Consider the following 15,452-nt stretch of genomic DNA (forward strand, 5'->3'; position numbering starts at 1 on the left):
AATGGAATACTCTGTCAGGGTCCCAGGACAGAGCCGCCATTCCTCCTTGCCTCTCTCTTCCCTCTCTCCCCCCTCCCTCTCCCCCTCCCCCTCCCCTCCCCTCCCCTCTCTCTCTCTTTCCCTCTGTCTCTCTTTCTTTCAACAAATTGGTGCTTAATGAGATATCTTACCTCCCTCACTTTCAGAGCAGCACTGATTTCTTTAGGGGCCCAAATATAACTAATGAGATTGTAAAGGGAGGCCACAGCCTTTCCAGAGGGCTCAGCCCTCAGCTTGCCGTGCTCTGTTAGCACCAGGTGCATCTGGTCTGTGTCAGCTGCTCCCTGTCTGGGATGTGGCTTCCCTGGGCGTCACTTTGCAGGTGCTCCCCTCAGGGTCTCTCTAGAGCAGGCAGTTGTTTAGGAATCCTGCTGTCACCCCTCCTGGCCACGTGACTGGCTCAGGCACAGTGAGCCGGACTTCAGAGCCAGGGGCCTGGAGAGAACGCTCTGTGTTGTATAAGCGACCTTGTTTTGCCATTTGTCGAGCAGAATTTGTTGCAGGCAAATGATCCATGTTATCACCTATTCTGCTTCCTTGAATCCTGTATTAACTTCATTAGCTTTGTCTTTCTCCTGCTGCTGCCAAGCAAGGGTAGTTAGAAGTCTTGTAAATTAAAATACCCCTTTCTCCTCAGGTCTGGAGAAAGTGGAAATAGCTACTGGCCACGCTGAAGGGTAGAGGGAGAGGCTCTGCTTGCCCTTCATTTCCTCTGAAGTCAGGTCTTCAAGGGGACTTATTTTAGGGGCAAATAGAATGAGTGGCCAGGTCATCTGAAATACCCACAATAAATGTTAGTACTGAACGATATTTCAGCATAACTGACGATTTTTGCCTTACCTGTGCTTATAAAGAGCACCATAACTGGTTCCGAAGTGGCCCAGATGGTGCGTGGCTGGAGCCAGCCTGACCTCTGTCCTCAGTGGGCAGGAAAGCTCGGCCTCTCTGGGCACCTACCTCCTGGCCCCGGGGGTGGGGCCGTTTTTATAGGCGTCTCGGGCCTCTGCCTCTAGAGGTCATCATGCCTTTCCAAATGCCTGGAGCCAGCATCAGTGTTTCAAAGGGACCAGGGAACCCAGAGCTGCAGCCTTTGGGGCCAATTTAATGCTGTATCTCCCTTCTGCTGAGGAAATCCTCACTCAAACAGGAAGAACTGGGCTAAGGAATAGCTCTCATTCTTCTTTATAGCCAGGTACCCAGAAGTGCCACCCCCGTAGGCAGGCACCAGCCCGGCTGCTCCCTCTCGTCATTATCACCTCAGAAAGTGATGTGCCAGTCTCAGCTGGTGACCGGTTGCTGTCGGAAGAGTAAGGAGATCTGTACGCTGGTCAAGAGTGAAGACGGAGCCCACGGGTTCCCCGTGCTCCAGCTCAGCAGCCGTTAAATGGCTATTATATATTGGACGCTGGGTTAGCCCTGAAGATACAGATGAGACCGAGACAGCCCCCACCTAACGGCACCTGCTTTGCCTAGCAGAGGAGACCGGCCCTGTAGCAGATAATTTCACAAACTGGGCCACTGGGGGGGTCCTTCCTATTTTAATCCAGTCCCTATAAGGGCTGTTTCTGCCAGCGCCTGTGAGACCAGATTGAGAAGCGACCTACAAGGTTGAGGCCTATGTTATGTAACAACTCCCCCAGAACACATTGTTTTGTTCATTCTGATCCAAATACTTAGCCCTTTGTGGTCAGCTTCAATTGAAGGCTAGATTCTACTTCCCCCTTCCACCACCGCCACTGAAGCTTGGCTTTATTTCCTTCCTGCAGCCTCTCCTACTCAGGGTGTCCTGGCCTCCACCTTTCAGTTCCAGGTAGCTAACTCTGTATGAAGGCATTTGAGACCTGTGGGAAACCCGGCAGCACTTACAGCCTCGGGACTGGTCAAGGGAATTGAGTAAGGAAGAATTCCAAAGATAGAGAATTTCTTTGTCTCTGTCTTCCATCTGGCCTCAGGGCCAACAGGGCAGGTTTCTGCAAGTTTAAGCGGCTTTCCCTTAAGCAGGCTGCAAAGCAGTCTGGGAGAACGGGAAGCAGATTAAATTAATCTCAGTGTGCTGAGCTTGGCAGGGGGTGAGATTGTATATGGTCATTCTAGAAATAGCCCAGACTCCTCTGTGACTAAAGCACATGATAAGGTATTGCCTACAAGATGACTGCAAAGCGAAATAGCTGCAAACCTTTGTACAGTCGTAAAACGCTCTCCCTTCCGTCCCTTGGATTCTGTGTCTCCTGTAACCTGGCCCAGAGGTATAGTGGAGAGTGATAGCTTATAATGTTGTGGTGAAGGGGTTTATTAGTTTGTTCTCTTGCTTAATAAGATCCTTTTTTAAAAACTTAGATTCCCAAAGTCTTTTTCCTCCCAGAGTTAAGTATTGGCTCTGTAGCCTCTGAGCTCGTGAATGTCTCTGTTGGCTCCTGTATTTGGCACGAGGAAGGACTCTGACCTCAGGAGCCCCCGCCTCGTCTTGCAGTGTACGTTAGTAGGCACAGATCTGAGAGACAGGAGGGAAGGGGGTAGAGGGGGTAAGGAGAAGAGTCGAACAAGGTTGGAGAGATCCCATAAAAGGAGACAGGGTATCAGCAGCTGTTTGGTGATAAATATCAGTGAAAAGAGGGAGGTGGGCAGGATCCCAGAATTCAGAGGAGAATGGATTAATTCCATAGAAGTATGATAAACTAAAACAAGGCAGTCACTCATTGCCCTCCATCTGTGCTCTCAGCGAGGAACGAGATTGTGTTTGAAAGAAACAAAACAAAACTCTTACCAACAGGATCTCTTGGATCAATACACTTGATATATTATGTTACTATTGACGGAGTACCTGACTTTAAAAGATGCTGGCAAAGAAGACCTAGGGTGATGATGAATTTGCAACCTTTTATATAAGAAGTCCTCAAAGGAGCAGAGGGAGTGTGGCCTGGAGGAGAGAACATAAACTGGGCTCATAAGTGACATCCTTCATGACACCAAGAGCATTTCTTGAGTGTTTCCCAGTGTGCTAGCACTTCATTGCTATTCATTTTCTCACTTAGTCCTTGTAGCAACACTAAAGGGTAGGTCTTATTATTGTCTGTATTTTATAGCTGGAGAAACCAAGGGTCAGAGACAGAAGAGGACTTGTCCCTAATCCACTTGAGTGATAGAGACCAGTCTCTAAGCCAGGTCTAAGCCTGTGTTTTTGCCCATTATACAAATAAGATTAGCCTTGTTCTGTGTGGTCTAAGAAATAGAACCAGGGTAAGTGGACAGAAATTAACAGAAGATAGATTTTTGGCTCATTATAAGGAAGAACTTATTAATTGAACTGCCCAAGTTGGGAACAGACTACTTCAGAGGTAGTGAGTTCCTTTGTCATTAGAGGTATTCAAACAAATGCCAGAAAATCACTGGGTGGGGCTATTATAGGGAAGGGTAAAGCATTGGTAAGGGGTTGAACCAGACTTTCTAATCTTGTGACTCTATAATCTGTACAGTAGCTCATTAGCGAAGCCAGGGAATATTTTACTAGGCTCTAATCAGAGGGGAATAGCCATCATCTAAAAATAGGATTTTAACTTACATAGTAAGCTTTCTATTTTAACATTTATTCATTATTTTAAATAAAATAGATTGTTTCTTTGCATATTTAAAATACTTTAAAATATACAAGCAAAAATGTAATTATGTAAATATAGACTGAAATATTTAAAATTTAAAAGCAAAGAAACTTAATTTGATTGATTGTATAATTAACTCAGTCCTCCTAGTTATTCATGGATTGTTAAGGAAAGATTTTTTTTTTCTAGTTCCCAAACACCTTTACAATTTTAGAAAGACTGATTCTAACGGAGAAATTTTCCATCCCTATAGAAAGGTCAAAAATGTCAAACAATTTTTTTCAAAGGACTATAAACACGTAAACGAATTTTTCTAACTTGCTGGTATGACTGTCTCCAAAAAAATTAATTTTTAAAAAATCTCATTAATCACATCTCTTAGGTAACTCCTGCTAAGCTCTGAAATTTATTATAGTTGAATTACAGAGGTCTGAGTACTGAAGACATGTGTCATGGCCAACTGTTTTTTTTAACAAAAAAGATTTATCCCCGTTTACTGCACATTAGGACTACTAGTAAGAAAATGAGCCGGTTATAAACCTTTTCTAAAATGAGTTTATTTTGATTTCTCCATGCCACATAATTAGGCATCGTGAATTCCTGTTCTGTGGTGGGATTTTTAGATCTTTAACATGAAATAAGAGCATCTTCATATAAATTTTGTGCAAAAATTACTTAGCTAATAAATATACTGAAATTCTTTTTAAAGTGTGTAATACGTACATTCACACTGGGTTATGCTTACTGTCAGTAGGCTTGTTGCAATAAAGAAATGGCTTTTTCTTTCTTTTCTTCTTTCTTTTTTTTCTTTTTTAGGAAGTTCCAGGTTAAAGGCAACCTCAGCTTCACACAGTTGGCGGTGGTAGAGAATGGCCCTGGGAAGGGGGGGTGGGGAAAGAGTTAAAAAAGTGAAGAGAGGAAAGTTGCTTCTAAAACAGTGAAGCAACTCAGGAGAGGTACTGTTTGGAGTGGAGGAAAGGGGGTCCCTTGTGGTGTGGTTCTGTAAAGGCACCTCATCATACTTACTGGAGCTCTGTCAGGCTCTTCAGAGAAAGGCTGGCAGCCCCGTGGAGAGGAAATCTTAAGCAAGGCTCTCCTTGGAGGGAAGGAGTCTGTGGTTGGCCGAGAATCAGATTGGATGTGGAGCTGAGAACTGGACAAGAGGCTTGATTGGGGCAGGAGACCTGCAGGAACAGCATAGAAAACCTCAGCTCTGCTTAGGGGCTTCCTCGGTGGAGAAACAGAATACACGCATGTCTTAATGCAGTGATCCCAAATAACCAGTCTCCGATGAGGCGGATCTGTGTTAAAATGTTCACGTGGGGTTCAGTACTTTGACATTTCACAGCACGCTTAAAATCTAACCCTTTCCTGAGGAACCTCATAGAAGGTTCATTTCCTCTCTGCCCCAAACCCCCTCATGCCCCAAGCCCTATACCTAGTTCAGCTTTTCATCTTGGTTTTAGATGTCACCTTGAATACATTTTCTCCCTTGAGCAGAATGTAAACTTGTTTGTCCAGATCAATATTGACCAAGGTCTTAACTCCTCAGAGGCAGAATTCTTGCCTGTGTAACCTGGTTGGACTAAGCACAGTTGGGAAATTAAGAAAACACTGCTGGCGGATGAGCTGCATTGTTGCAGAACACACTGTAGTCTCACTTGGTGGTGGGTCCACTGAGACTGTACCACTTTTGAATGGGTCACTGGGGGAGGGGACTGCTTGGTTTGCATCGTCGGGCAGTGTTGAGTCCCTGCTCTGCTACTGGCCTAGACCTGGTTCTGACCCCCGCCCCCCGCTTGTGTTTTCCTGCTTTCCCTTGTACAGAGACAGGGCAGGGCATTGTTCATGCACTGACCGACCTCAGCAGCCCCGGCATGACCTCAGGGAACGGAAACTCTGCCTCCAGCATCACCGGCACTGCCCCCCAGAATGGTGAGAATAAACCACCACAGGCCATTGTGAAACCCCAAATCCTGACGCATGTTATCGAAGGGTTTGTGATCCAGGAGGGGGCGGAGCCTTTCCCGGTACGGACTACTTCTTTTCCCCTCTTTTTTTTTTTTTTTTTTAATAAGTATACTTTGGATGTGTATTAGAATAGCTTTACATTTCCATGTAAAATTTCTGAAAATGTGAAAAATTTGCTCTTTCCTTGCTAATTTTCCCCCAAAGGAATATCAGAGCCATTTGCTTTCTAGGATTGAGTGTCTTCCTAAGGTCCAGAAGGGGTCAGTGATTAAGAATAATTGGCAAGACCCCTTGGTTGGAAGTTGCCACACAGACTCAGCCGTGTCCCTGCCTGGTGAAGTGCGAACCCCTTGGTTAGAAGGGGTTCACATTGGGGTATTTGGTGCTGCAGGGTGATGGACTTTGGCATTCGGGTTTGAATGCCACAACCCCCAAATGGCAACACGTTGGCTGGTTAGAGAGCAAAAGGAAGCTGTGTAGAAGAGAATTCTCAAGATCTATCTGAATGGAAGACAAGCGAACAGAGTTAACAGCCTGAAGCTTCTTTTCTGGGGACAGAGCCTTGAAAGGGGAGTGAATGAGGGGCACTCCAGAAAGGGGCACTTCATCAAGTGTCTCCAATTAAAGCATAAGACCAAGGGGAAACACAGAAGAATCAAGAACATGGCTCATTAGAACAGCACCCAGAGCCAGCAGTGCACAGTGTGAATTGGTGAGACAGGTGGCCTGCTCTCTAGGTGGGAGGAGCCCAGCGCCAGGTGCACTCCAGCCTCTCTCGTGATAAACTTAACTGGCTGTTAGAGACACAACATCTTCATGGGAGGCCATCTATCTTTTGCACATTCTTTGGATCCACGAGTGGTGTGAATAGTCAGCCGAAGCCTCTGGGCTTGATGAACTGAGATGGGTGGACTGCCCTTCTAAAATGCCAAAAGACAAAAATGCCAAGACAGGTTCTTGTCCTCTTTCCCTCTGGAGGTCGGTCAAGGCCTGGGGCACCTTAGCTATAAGTAGCTCTAGCCCTGTCACATACCTTCCCTCATTAGACTAGGTCCTCCCTTTGGCCCCCTAGAGAAGCTCCAGAACCCAGCTGATCTCACAGGATTGATGCTGATTGGACAGCAGCCCCAGCATCGCCCAGGAGATCTGGCAACCAGGCTGCCTGCACAAAAGGCAACAAAGGGAGTGCACCAAAGAGTGAATCAGCTAGTCTAGGATCCTGGCACCACCGAGGGCCTTTGCTTTCCGGTGTGGCCCAGCGTCCGCGTTTTCCTCTTCTCCTCCGTGGCTGCCTGTCCCTCTGGCTCGGGTAGGGCAGTGGTAAGGGAGAGAACAGTAAGGCATCCAGGAATGGCGGCTGGGTCTGTGTGTCACACATACAGTCACACACAGCCTCAGCTGTGTTCCTGCCCCGTGACGCGTGAGTGCTGGGGCCCGGCCCTTGTCCTGGTGCTGCGGGAAACCTGATCCCTGCCTCCATCTCTGTCCCCTAGACGCTTGGAAAAGTAGATATTCTCCTGACCTCCTAAGCCATCCATTGGTCCTGGGTTGAAGCCATTTCCATCCCTGTGCTTTGGTGGTCATCGGCATCTTGCCTCTTGAGCTAAACAGCAAAACAGGCCTTGAGCAGGGTGTACCTGGATGGTGATACAGGGGCGGGCATCTGTGCCTGGGTGCTTTATACATGTAATTTTGATGAGGCTGGATGGCAAGGAAGCATGCCCACCTGACCCTCATGGCCTCCATGTTGCCTTGTCCCCTAGGTGGGACGCTCATCCCTGCTGGTGGGGAATCTCAAGAAGAAGTATGCACAGGGGTTCTTGCCTGAGAAACTTCCGCAGCAGGACCATACCACCACCACTGACTCAGAGATGGAGGAGCCCTATCTGCAAGGTAGCGTCTCAGACCCTGGATGCCGGGGCTTCTGGCGGGACTGAACAGGACTCAGCAAGGCTGGAAGGTCCTTTCCCAGTATCCACGGAGGGGCTCTGAGCCGGGGAGCGTGTGAACATGTCAGCTGACCAGACTGCCCTGTCCTGTGCCCGCTCAGCCCTGTCCCTAGAAAACGGACGGCAGTTCCTGCCCCTGGGGAACTGAGTGTGCCCTGCCTGTCTCCAGCCCCACTCCTGCCAGCCCCAGGATTCCAAGAGCGGCTTTGCCCGCGTGAGTCACTCGCCAGTTGTAGGCCTGCAGGAGCAGCCCCAGGTGGCTCGTGCCCTTCCTCTACCGCCTCGGGAGCCTGCACTCGGGACGGGTGCCAGCGAGGGCTGCACTTGCCGCACGAGCCACCGACTAAGTGGAGGCGGGACGGGACGCCCACGTAGGCTGCAGAACTCCTGGGCTCTGTTACCCAGGCCAGCAGCCAACTGGACACCTCAAGGGAAGGGCGGGGTAGTTCCAGATCAGTGGTGACAGCATTGAAGCTTTCCCTGTGAGCGCCTGCTCTCTTCCAGGGTCATAAAGAGGGGCGCTGGTTCTTCCCCACCCGTGCTTTGTCTCATAGTCCTTAGAAGCAGAAACTGCCGGGTGTCCAGGGGCCATCTTTGGACACCTTCGGATACTTTCCAGGGGTGAAACCACAGCCCTTCCAAAAATAGCGACAAAGCAGTTTGGCACTCTCCAAGCCGCTGCTGCAGGCAGGACAGAGCAGAGTGGCCCGGGGTGGGGCTGTGGGCAGTCCTGTGGGGACTACTCCTTGTCCGCGCTTACCGATTTTCATGCTTTTCAGAATCCAAAGAGGAGGGTACTCCCCTTAAACTCAAGTGTGAGCTCTGTGGCCGGGTGGACTTTGCCTACAAGTTCAAGCGTTCCAAGCGCTTCTGCTCCATGGCTTGTGCAAAAAGGTGAGAGCCTCAGCCCCTTCCCTTTTCTTGGGATTGCGCCTTGGTACCCAGCTCCTTATTTCCGTGACCTGCCTGGAAGCAGCAAAGAACTCCCATGAGCAGAGCAGGGCAGGCGGCAAGGGTCCAAGGGAAGGAAGCAGCATGTAGCTTGTCGGGCCCTCCTGGGTCCCACTGGCACCCGCCCTTGGCAGCTCCCATCTCCTTAGGGTTTACCGAAGCCTCCACCGGAAGCTTTGCCCAGAGCCACTGCGCTGGCTACAGACGTTTCCTTTGCGAGCGTTTGCGCAGCTTAGAAGACAGATGATCACAGTAAACACCAGCGTTGTTTACTGTGGACCGGCTGTGTGTGAGTCTCTGTGCTGGGTGTTAATATGCATCATGTCATCTGATCTTCAAAGTAATACTGTGGGGCAGGTATTGCTATCGTGCCCTTTATACATGTTAGGAAACTGAGGCACAAGGAGAAGTAATTGCGCCTAAAGCCTTCGAGCTGGGGATCTAGACTTGCTGACTCTAAGCCCAGAGTGATCCTTGTGCCGAGAGGGAAGAGGCCTGAGCCCCCAGAAGAGAGGAGCTCTCTAGGCCCCAGGCAGAGACGCCCTGCACACCAGCTGGAGTAGGGCTGTCCGCAGCCCTCCCTCCCCACAGGCTGCGCTGGAGGGCCTCCCGCACCTCTGCCAACTCTGCCAAGCTGTTCTCTGTCAGGACGGAGGACACTAGTTTCCCGGCCCCGGTGATACGTGGAGTGGAATGTGGCAGCCCTGAGTTCTTACCGTGATCCGAGTTGTGCCAGGCACTTTGCACACGTTAGCTTATGTTATTGCCAGACCGGTTACAGAAAGTGAGTGGTCTCCTCCCCAGCGCTAGATAAGGAAACTGAGGGGCTAAGTGACTTGCCCAGATCCACACAGCTAGTACTGAGTGATGGACTTAGGACTGGGACGAGGAGGCAGACGCAGCTTTTGCCAAGTATCTTGGCTGCTCTTCTCCTCCTGGGCCATTCGCCCTGCGACTGCCCTGACCGCCCTTGTTCCCCGGCTCTGGCAGGTACAATGTGGGATGCACCAAACGAGTGGGCCTTTTCCACTCGGACCGGAGCAAGCTGCAGAAGGCGGGAGCCACAACCCACAACCGCCGTCGGGCCAGCAAAGCCAGTCTGCCAACACTTACCAAGGATACCAAGAAGCAGGTGAGAGGCTGGCAGAGCCTGCAGCTCGTGCTCTCGGGTCCCCACCAACTTCCCTTCCTGACACGACCCGGGACGCCCGCCGTCCTTTTCCGCTGCTGGCATCAGTGCTGCGTCACGTTCTCATCTCTCATGATCTGTCAGGTCAAGCCGTCTCCCCGTGTCCCTTCATAGGTCCCTTCATGTAGACCCATGGGTGCTTCAACTTTCCCTCCTCCGTGACCTTGCCCCGACTTCGCCCCTTTCTTCCAGTTTGCCTCCATCCTTGACTTCCGGGGCTCCCCTGCCTGAAGAGACAGGCTGTCCCAGGTAGCACCTGCCTTCCGAGGAGGGCTAGGTGAGAGGCAGCCGACACCCTTTACTTCCCCTCCTTGTTGCCTCTCTGAACATCAGAGCACTGAGTCCTTGAAGGTCTCTACCAGGAACGCGGGTGTTTGTTCATTAAGTATGTTTTAGCACTGGCTGTACGTCAGGAGCTGTTAGGCACTAAATCTCTTAAGTTGTGCTCCAGGAACTCAGAGCCTAGTATGATGCTTCAGACCTTATGTGTATTTTGCTGTTTATTGTTATTGTTTTGGCCATAAACCTCTTTAAGAATCTGATGAAAGCTACAGTCCAATATAGACACACACAAGAAAATTTACATGCTATTTCAGGTGGTTTACAGACCATCCCCCTAAACCCATAGAGCCCTGGTTAAAAACCCCACATCTAGAAGAAAGAATAGACGTAGAATCAGATCATTGCAGCATAGTGTGGTACATGCTCCAGTACTGGCACTGACTCTGCTTAGGATCAGAGAGGGGACGTGGCAAAAGATGCTTTTTGATCTCGAATTCAGATACATAGTAGCAGACCACGTAGAAAAGGGAGAATATACCTGCCTTTGCCCAGCGCTCTGTTAGAGGTGCTTTATGCCCCCATCCTGAAGAAAACCGTTTCTCTGTGCTCCCAGCCAGCAGGCACTGTACCCCTCTCAGTTGCTGCCGCACTGCAGCTAACACACAGCCAGGAAGACTCCAGCCGTTGCTCCGACAACTCAAGCTACGAGGAGCCCCTGTCACCCATCTCAGCCAGCTCATCCACCTCCCGCCGGCGACAAGGCCAGCGGGACCTGGAGCTCCCTGACGTGCACATGCGGGACCTGGTGGGCATGGGGCACCACTTCCTGCCAAGCGAGCCCACCAAATGGAATGTGGAAGATGTCTACGAATTCATCCGCTCTCTGCCAGGTAAGGTCCTTGGAAGTTCCACGCCTGCCTGGAGTAGCAAGGAAAGCAAGGGTGTGAGAGGCCTCACCTGCCGCCACCAGGAGAGACCGGGCAGTTCAAGGAGAGGCTTGGGTTCAGGAACGGGGTGCGGGGTGGGGGGCAGAGATGAGTAGGAGGAGGTGCCTGCCGGTAAGAGCTCACATTCTAGCATGGAGCGCCGACTGTAATGTTCCGTGGCTGTAATCTGCCGTATCTGTGGGCTCGGTGAGGGGCCTGTGTGAAGGTGATGACATGACCAACCCTGTGTGTCTCCGGGATGAGTTGGGAGGCGTGTCAAGTGGGAGTGGAGGAAATCGGTCAAGGAGAACGTTAGAACGAAGAACGTTTACACTGAGTGACGGTGGACAAGCAGGCCTGTGCCGGATGGAGAGACGGCATCAGGGAGCAGCCTAAGCAGAGACACGCAAGCATGTAAAGGAGCCGGTAGCTGCACGTGACCCTGGGTGCGCAGTGCCGGTGGTCTCGAAGGTAGGATCTAGAAATGAAGCTTGAAAGACCTCCCATCTGCATGGCTGCACTCGTCGGGACCAGAGCTTCTCCACTGTTTCTTCTGCCAGTCTCACCCAGCCACTGACCAGGTCAGGCAGTGGTGACCATGAGCCCGTTCACTCAGAGACCAAAGTGGGATATAGTGGTTAAGAGCAGGCTTCGGAGTTAAACAGAACTGGGCTCAAATCCTGGCTCTGCCGCTTAACCCAGCGTATTATCTATTGCTGCATCCCCCAGATTTGTTATGGCACAGGTCATGTGGATAAGGAATTCAGGAGCGGTTTAGGCGGGCAGTTCTGCCACAGGGATTCTTAGGAGGTTGTGATGAGGATGTCGGCCAAGGCCAGCCAAGGCCATGTGAAGGGTCACCTGGGGCTGTCAGATCTGCCAGGGTGCCTCACTCACACGCTTCCCAGGGAGCGTGTGGCTGCTGGCAGGAGGCCTCGGTCACTCTCCCACGGGTCTCTTCAGAACGCTCACGCTTGAGTGTTCTCGTGACGTGGCAGCCAGTTGTCCCCCCAGGGGGTGATCCAAGAGAGCAAGGTGGAAGCCACCCACCATGCCCTTTACGATCTAGCCTCAGAAATCACATTCTGTCACTTCAACAATATCTTGCTGACCACACAGGTCACCCCATTCATTGTGAGGGACTCATGAAAGCATGAAAGGGAAGCAAGGATTATTGGGAGCTACTTGGAGGCCGGCTACTCCCATAGTTCACCCCAGTGATTCATGTTCCTCCCTCATGCAAAATACCCTCACCCCTACCCGAGGCCCCACAAGTCTCATCCCATTACAGCGGAGGTTCGAGGTCCAGGATCTCAGCATCTAACACAGGTCCAGGCACGGATGAGGCTCACTGGGTCCAGCTCCTCAGGGATGATTCCTCTCAATCTGCAGACCTGGGAACGAGGAACGGGTTATCCACTTCCCTCCACAAACCTAGGATATGGTGGGATGGGCATCGGGTAACCACGGTAGACGTGCCCATTCAGGATGCCCCGTTCAAGAAGGGAGAACACAGGAGGCTACAGGAGTCACCAGTCCATACCAGGGCATGTGTTGGCATTTCCTTGGTTAGGACTCAAAGCCCGGAGTGATTCTCTTTCGCTCTTGGTTCCACCCTGAGTCATCCTTCCTTTCCCATGAAAGGCAGCCTGTGGAGTTGTTTTCTCAGCCTGCTTCCTGCTGCTTTTATTTCACATTACCTCTCATCCTTTCCGTCCATGTGAGCAGTGTTTCTGCCAGACGATTCTCTCTTACTCTTTGTGGGCTTTTTATGAATGTTATCCAACAATGTCTTCAAGACAAGCCTTACTCCACATTAGGTTTCTTCTGAAGCCGAGGGACAGTGCCCTTAACAGTCTGAGGAGCTGGGCCGTTGAATGGAGAGGCTCTGTGAGGCACGCCCATAAAATCCTGAGAGAGCGTTTGATCCAACAGTTCTCTGAGGCGGCACCTTAGAGCTTTCTGCAGTCTTAACAAAAGATTTAAGTCACCCCCGCAGTTTTGTCTTTAGACTGTGTCTTTTTGACTGTGTCCTGGATTTGGTCTTTGCCTAGAAACCATTTCTTAATTTTAGCATCATTTGCCATCTGGAGAGGCTTAGGAGTTTCAAAATCAGCAAATCCAGGCTCCTTCCTGTTCTCGTTTTCCTCGACCTCGTCCCTCCTCGCGTTTCCCACGGCCGCGGTGGGAGGCCAAGTCGTACCTGCAGCAGTCTGCCTGAGGTCTCCTGAGCCCAAGCAACGTTCAGTAGGCGTCTCATGCCCACGGGGTTACCACCAGCAACAGTGTTGCTAAATTTTCTACTATTTCATAACAAGGATCCCTTTTCTTTCAATTTCCAGCAAGTTTCCTCACGTTCCTTTAAGCCTCTCCAGCAGTTTCCTCCAAGACCATCAGGCTTCTCACTCCCGTCTCTCAGGGAACCTTAGACCTTCACTGCCGCTCTCCTCAAAGTCCCTCCAGCTCCGGCCCGCTGCCAAGTCCAAGGCCACGCCCGCGTGGTGAAGGTGTGGTGATGGCAGCACCCATCTTCCAAGTACCCAGATCTGCATTGGTTACGTACTGCTGTGAAACAGATTACTCCAAGACTAGTGGCTTCAAACAGTAATCACTTCTTACCTCGAGAGTTCTGTGGAGCGGCTTAGCTGGGCACGGAGTTATCTTTCAAGGGCTCTGTCACGATAGCAGCCAGAGCTGCAGTTTCTGAGGGCTTGGAGCTGGAGGACCCCCTTCCAAGGTGCTGCGCTCACATGGCAACGGGGAGCTGGCTCTGGGCAAGAGGCCTCAGTTCCTCTCCAAGTGGGCTGCTCCAGAGGGCTGCTTGAGTGTCCTCACGACACGGTGGTTGGCATGTTCCAAAATAAATTATCCAGAAGACCAAGGTGAGGCTGCCGCGCCCTTTGTGATCCAGCCTGGGAAATCCCATGCTGTCACTTCCACAACCCTGTACTGATCTCCGGGGTCGGCCCAGTTCACTGGCGGGGGGTGGGGGGGTTGAACAAGGAGGTGTCGGGTCACAGGACCGCCTTAGAGTCTGGCTACCTTGGGTAAGTCACTCAGCCTCTCTCAAGCTGTAGAATAAGAACAGCAACACCTCCCTCGAGGTGTGGTCACGAGGATCAAGTGAGATGATGCATCTGAAGGCAGTGACTGCCAAGCGTGACCGCTGGTAGCTCTCATTGATACTGTCTTTGGTCATGTCCCCTCAGGCTGCCAGGAGATAGCAGAGGAATTCCGTGCCCAGGAAATCGACGGGCAAGCTCTGCTGCTGCTCAAGGAGGACCACCTGATGAGCGCCATGAACATCAAGCTGGGGCCCGCCCTCAAGATCTACGCGCGCATCAGCATGCTCAAGGACTCCTAGGGCTGGCCGGGCCCCGGGCTCTTCCTCCCGACTGAGCAGAGCCAGCGGACACTCCTGGGGGCCCTCCTCTGGCTCTCAGGGGCCTTTCTGTGGGAGGGGCGGAGAGGCGGGCGGCACGGAAGATGGGGCTTTATGCTTGTACATATTGATAGCACTGCTTCCTCCGAAGTCCCACTACGCTAGCCCCGCTCTCTTCCCCTCCCTCTGTCCCCCATTTTCCAGGGGGTATACGGTCAGGGCTCCCAACCTGAGTTGGGTTACTTCCAAGGGCAGCCGTCAGGCCTGCCTAGAGGCCTCGGAAGCCCTTGCCTGCCTTCCTCCACTTATTTCTCCGGGCCCAGCTAACTCTTCCCGCTGCCAGCTTCTCCCACTGCAGCCTGTTTCTGAAGCAGCCAGAAGGGTTCTCCCCCCTCACCCTCTACAGGTGGAGGGAGAGAAGCTGGGCCCAGTTTGGCCACGCCTGCTGGCACAGACGCCTTAACGCTGTGTGTGTGACTGTGTGACCGTGTGGGAGCCTGGACTGACAGGCCGAGAGCCACCCTCTGGTATCTCCAGGTGTTTTGTAGCAAACAGCCACTTAGTGCTTTGTCCTGGACTCCACTCAGCCTCAGGATGGGGAATAGGAAAGAAGGGCCGCCTCAGCGCAGAGAGGCACGATCAGAAAGCGATGAAGAGTAGTGGGAGATTTTCCTTTCCAGATGGCCGAGGTGTCTCCGCAGCCCCTTCCCGCACTGTGACGTCCCCCTGACTGCCCTGCTGTGTCACAGGCGGCACTGAGGAAGCTGCTGGTGGGCTGGGCCAGGCCGCGCCTCCCCGTCTGCCCACCCGCCCGCCCTGGGAGCCCAGCGGTGGGGCCGTGGGAACATCCAAGGGCAGAAGAGCTGGAGTGACCACCGCTGAGGTGAAGAAGGCAGCCTTCGGCCTCGGGTCCCACGCTTCTCTGCCTCTGGAACTTGCTGGCAGTGGTCTGAGCTGCCCGTGGAGGAGGCGGGGCAGGAAGGGCGAGGGCCTGCCTCTGACTTGCCCGGGCCTCTGCAGACTCCTGGGGGGAGTGGGACTCTCCCTGGGGGAAGGGTGGGTGCCCTTCTGAGCTTGTTCTATTCCCCACTCACACCCCCAGGCAGGGTTGGAAATGAAGGACTTTTTTAACCTTTTTGTTTTTTAAAAATAAATCCATAAAATCTG

At 51.8% G+C, this 15,452-nt stretch overlaps 1 protein-coding gene across 2 annotated transcripts in view; it reads left to right on the forward strand.

The window, feature by feature from the left end:
- PHC2 (polyhomeotic homolog 2) overlaps positions 1–15,452 on the forward strand; it is a 51,832-nt gene extending 36,380 nt beyond the window's left edge. For both annotated transcript variants that reach the window (XM_027109200.1, XM_027109199.1), the window contains 6 exons: positions 5,463–5,665; positions 7,370–7,499; positions 8,335–8,449; positions 9,497–9,638; positions 10,591–10,867; positions 14,113–15,452. In XM_027109200.1, coding sequence (XP_026965001.1) covers positions 5,463–5,665; positions 7,370–7,499; positions 8,335–8,449; positions 9,497–9,638; positions 10,591–10,867; positions 14,113–14,267 — 1,022 coding nt within the window. In that variant the 3' untranslated portion in view covers positions 14,268–15,452. The remainder of the gene's footprint in view (positions 1–5,462; positions 5,666–7,369; positions 7,500–8,334; positions 8,450–9,496; positions 9,639–10,590; positions 10,868–14,112) is intronic.

This window comes from Aethalodelphis obliquidens, unplaced genomic scaffold, assembly GCF_003676395.1.
Source record: "Aethalodelphis obliquidens isolate GAN/ISIS:26980383/991018 unplaced genomic scaffold, ASM367639v1 scaffold9, whole genome shotgun sequence".
NCBI classification, from domain to species: domain Eukaryota; kingdom Metazoa; phylum Chordata; class Mammalia; order Artiodactyla; family Delphinidae; genus Aethalodelphis; species Aethalodelphis obliquidens.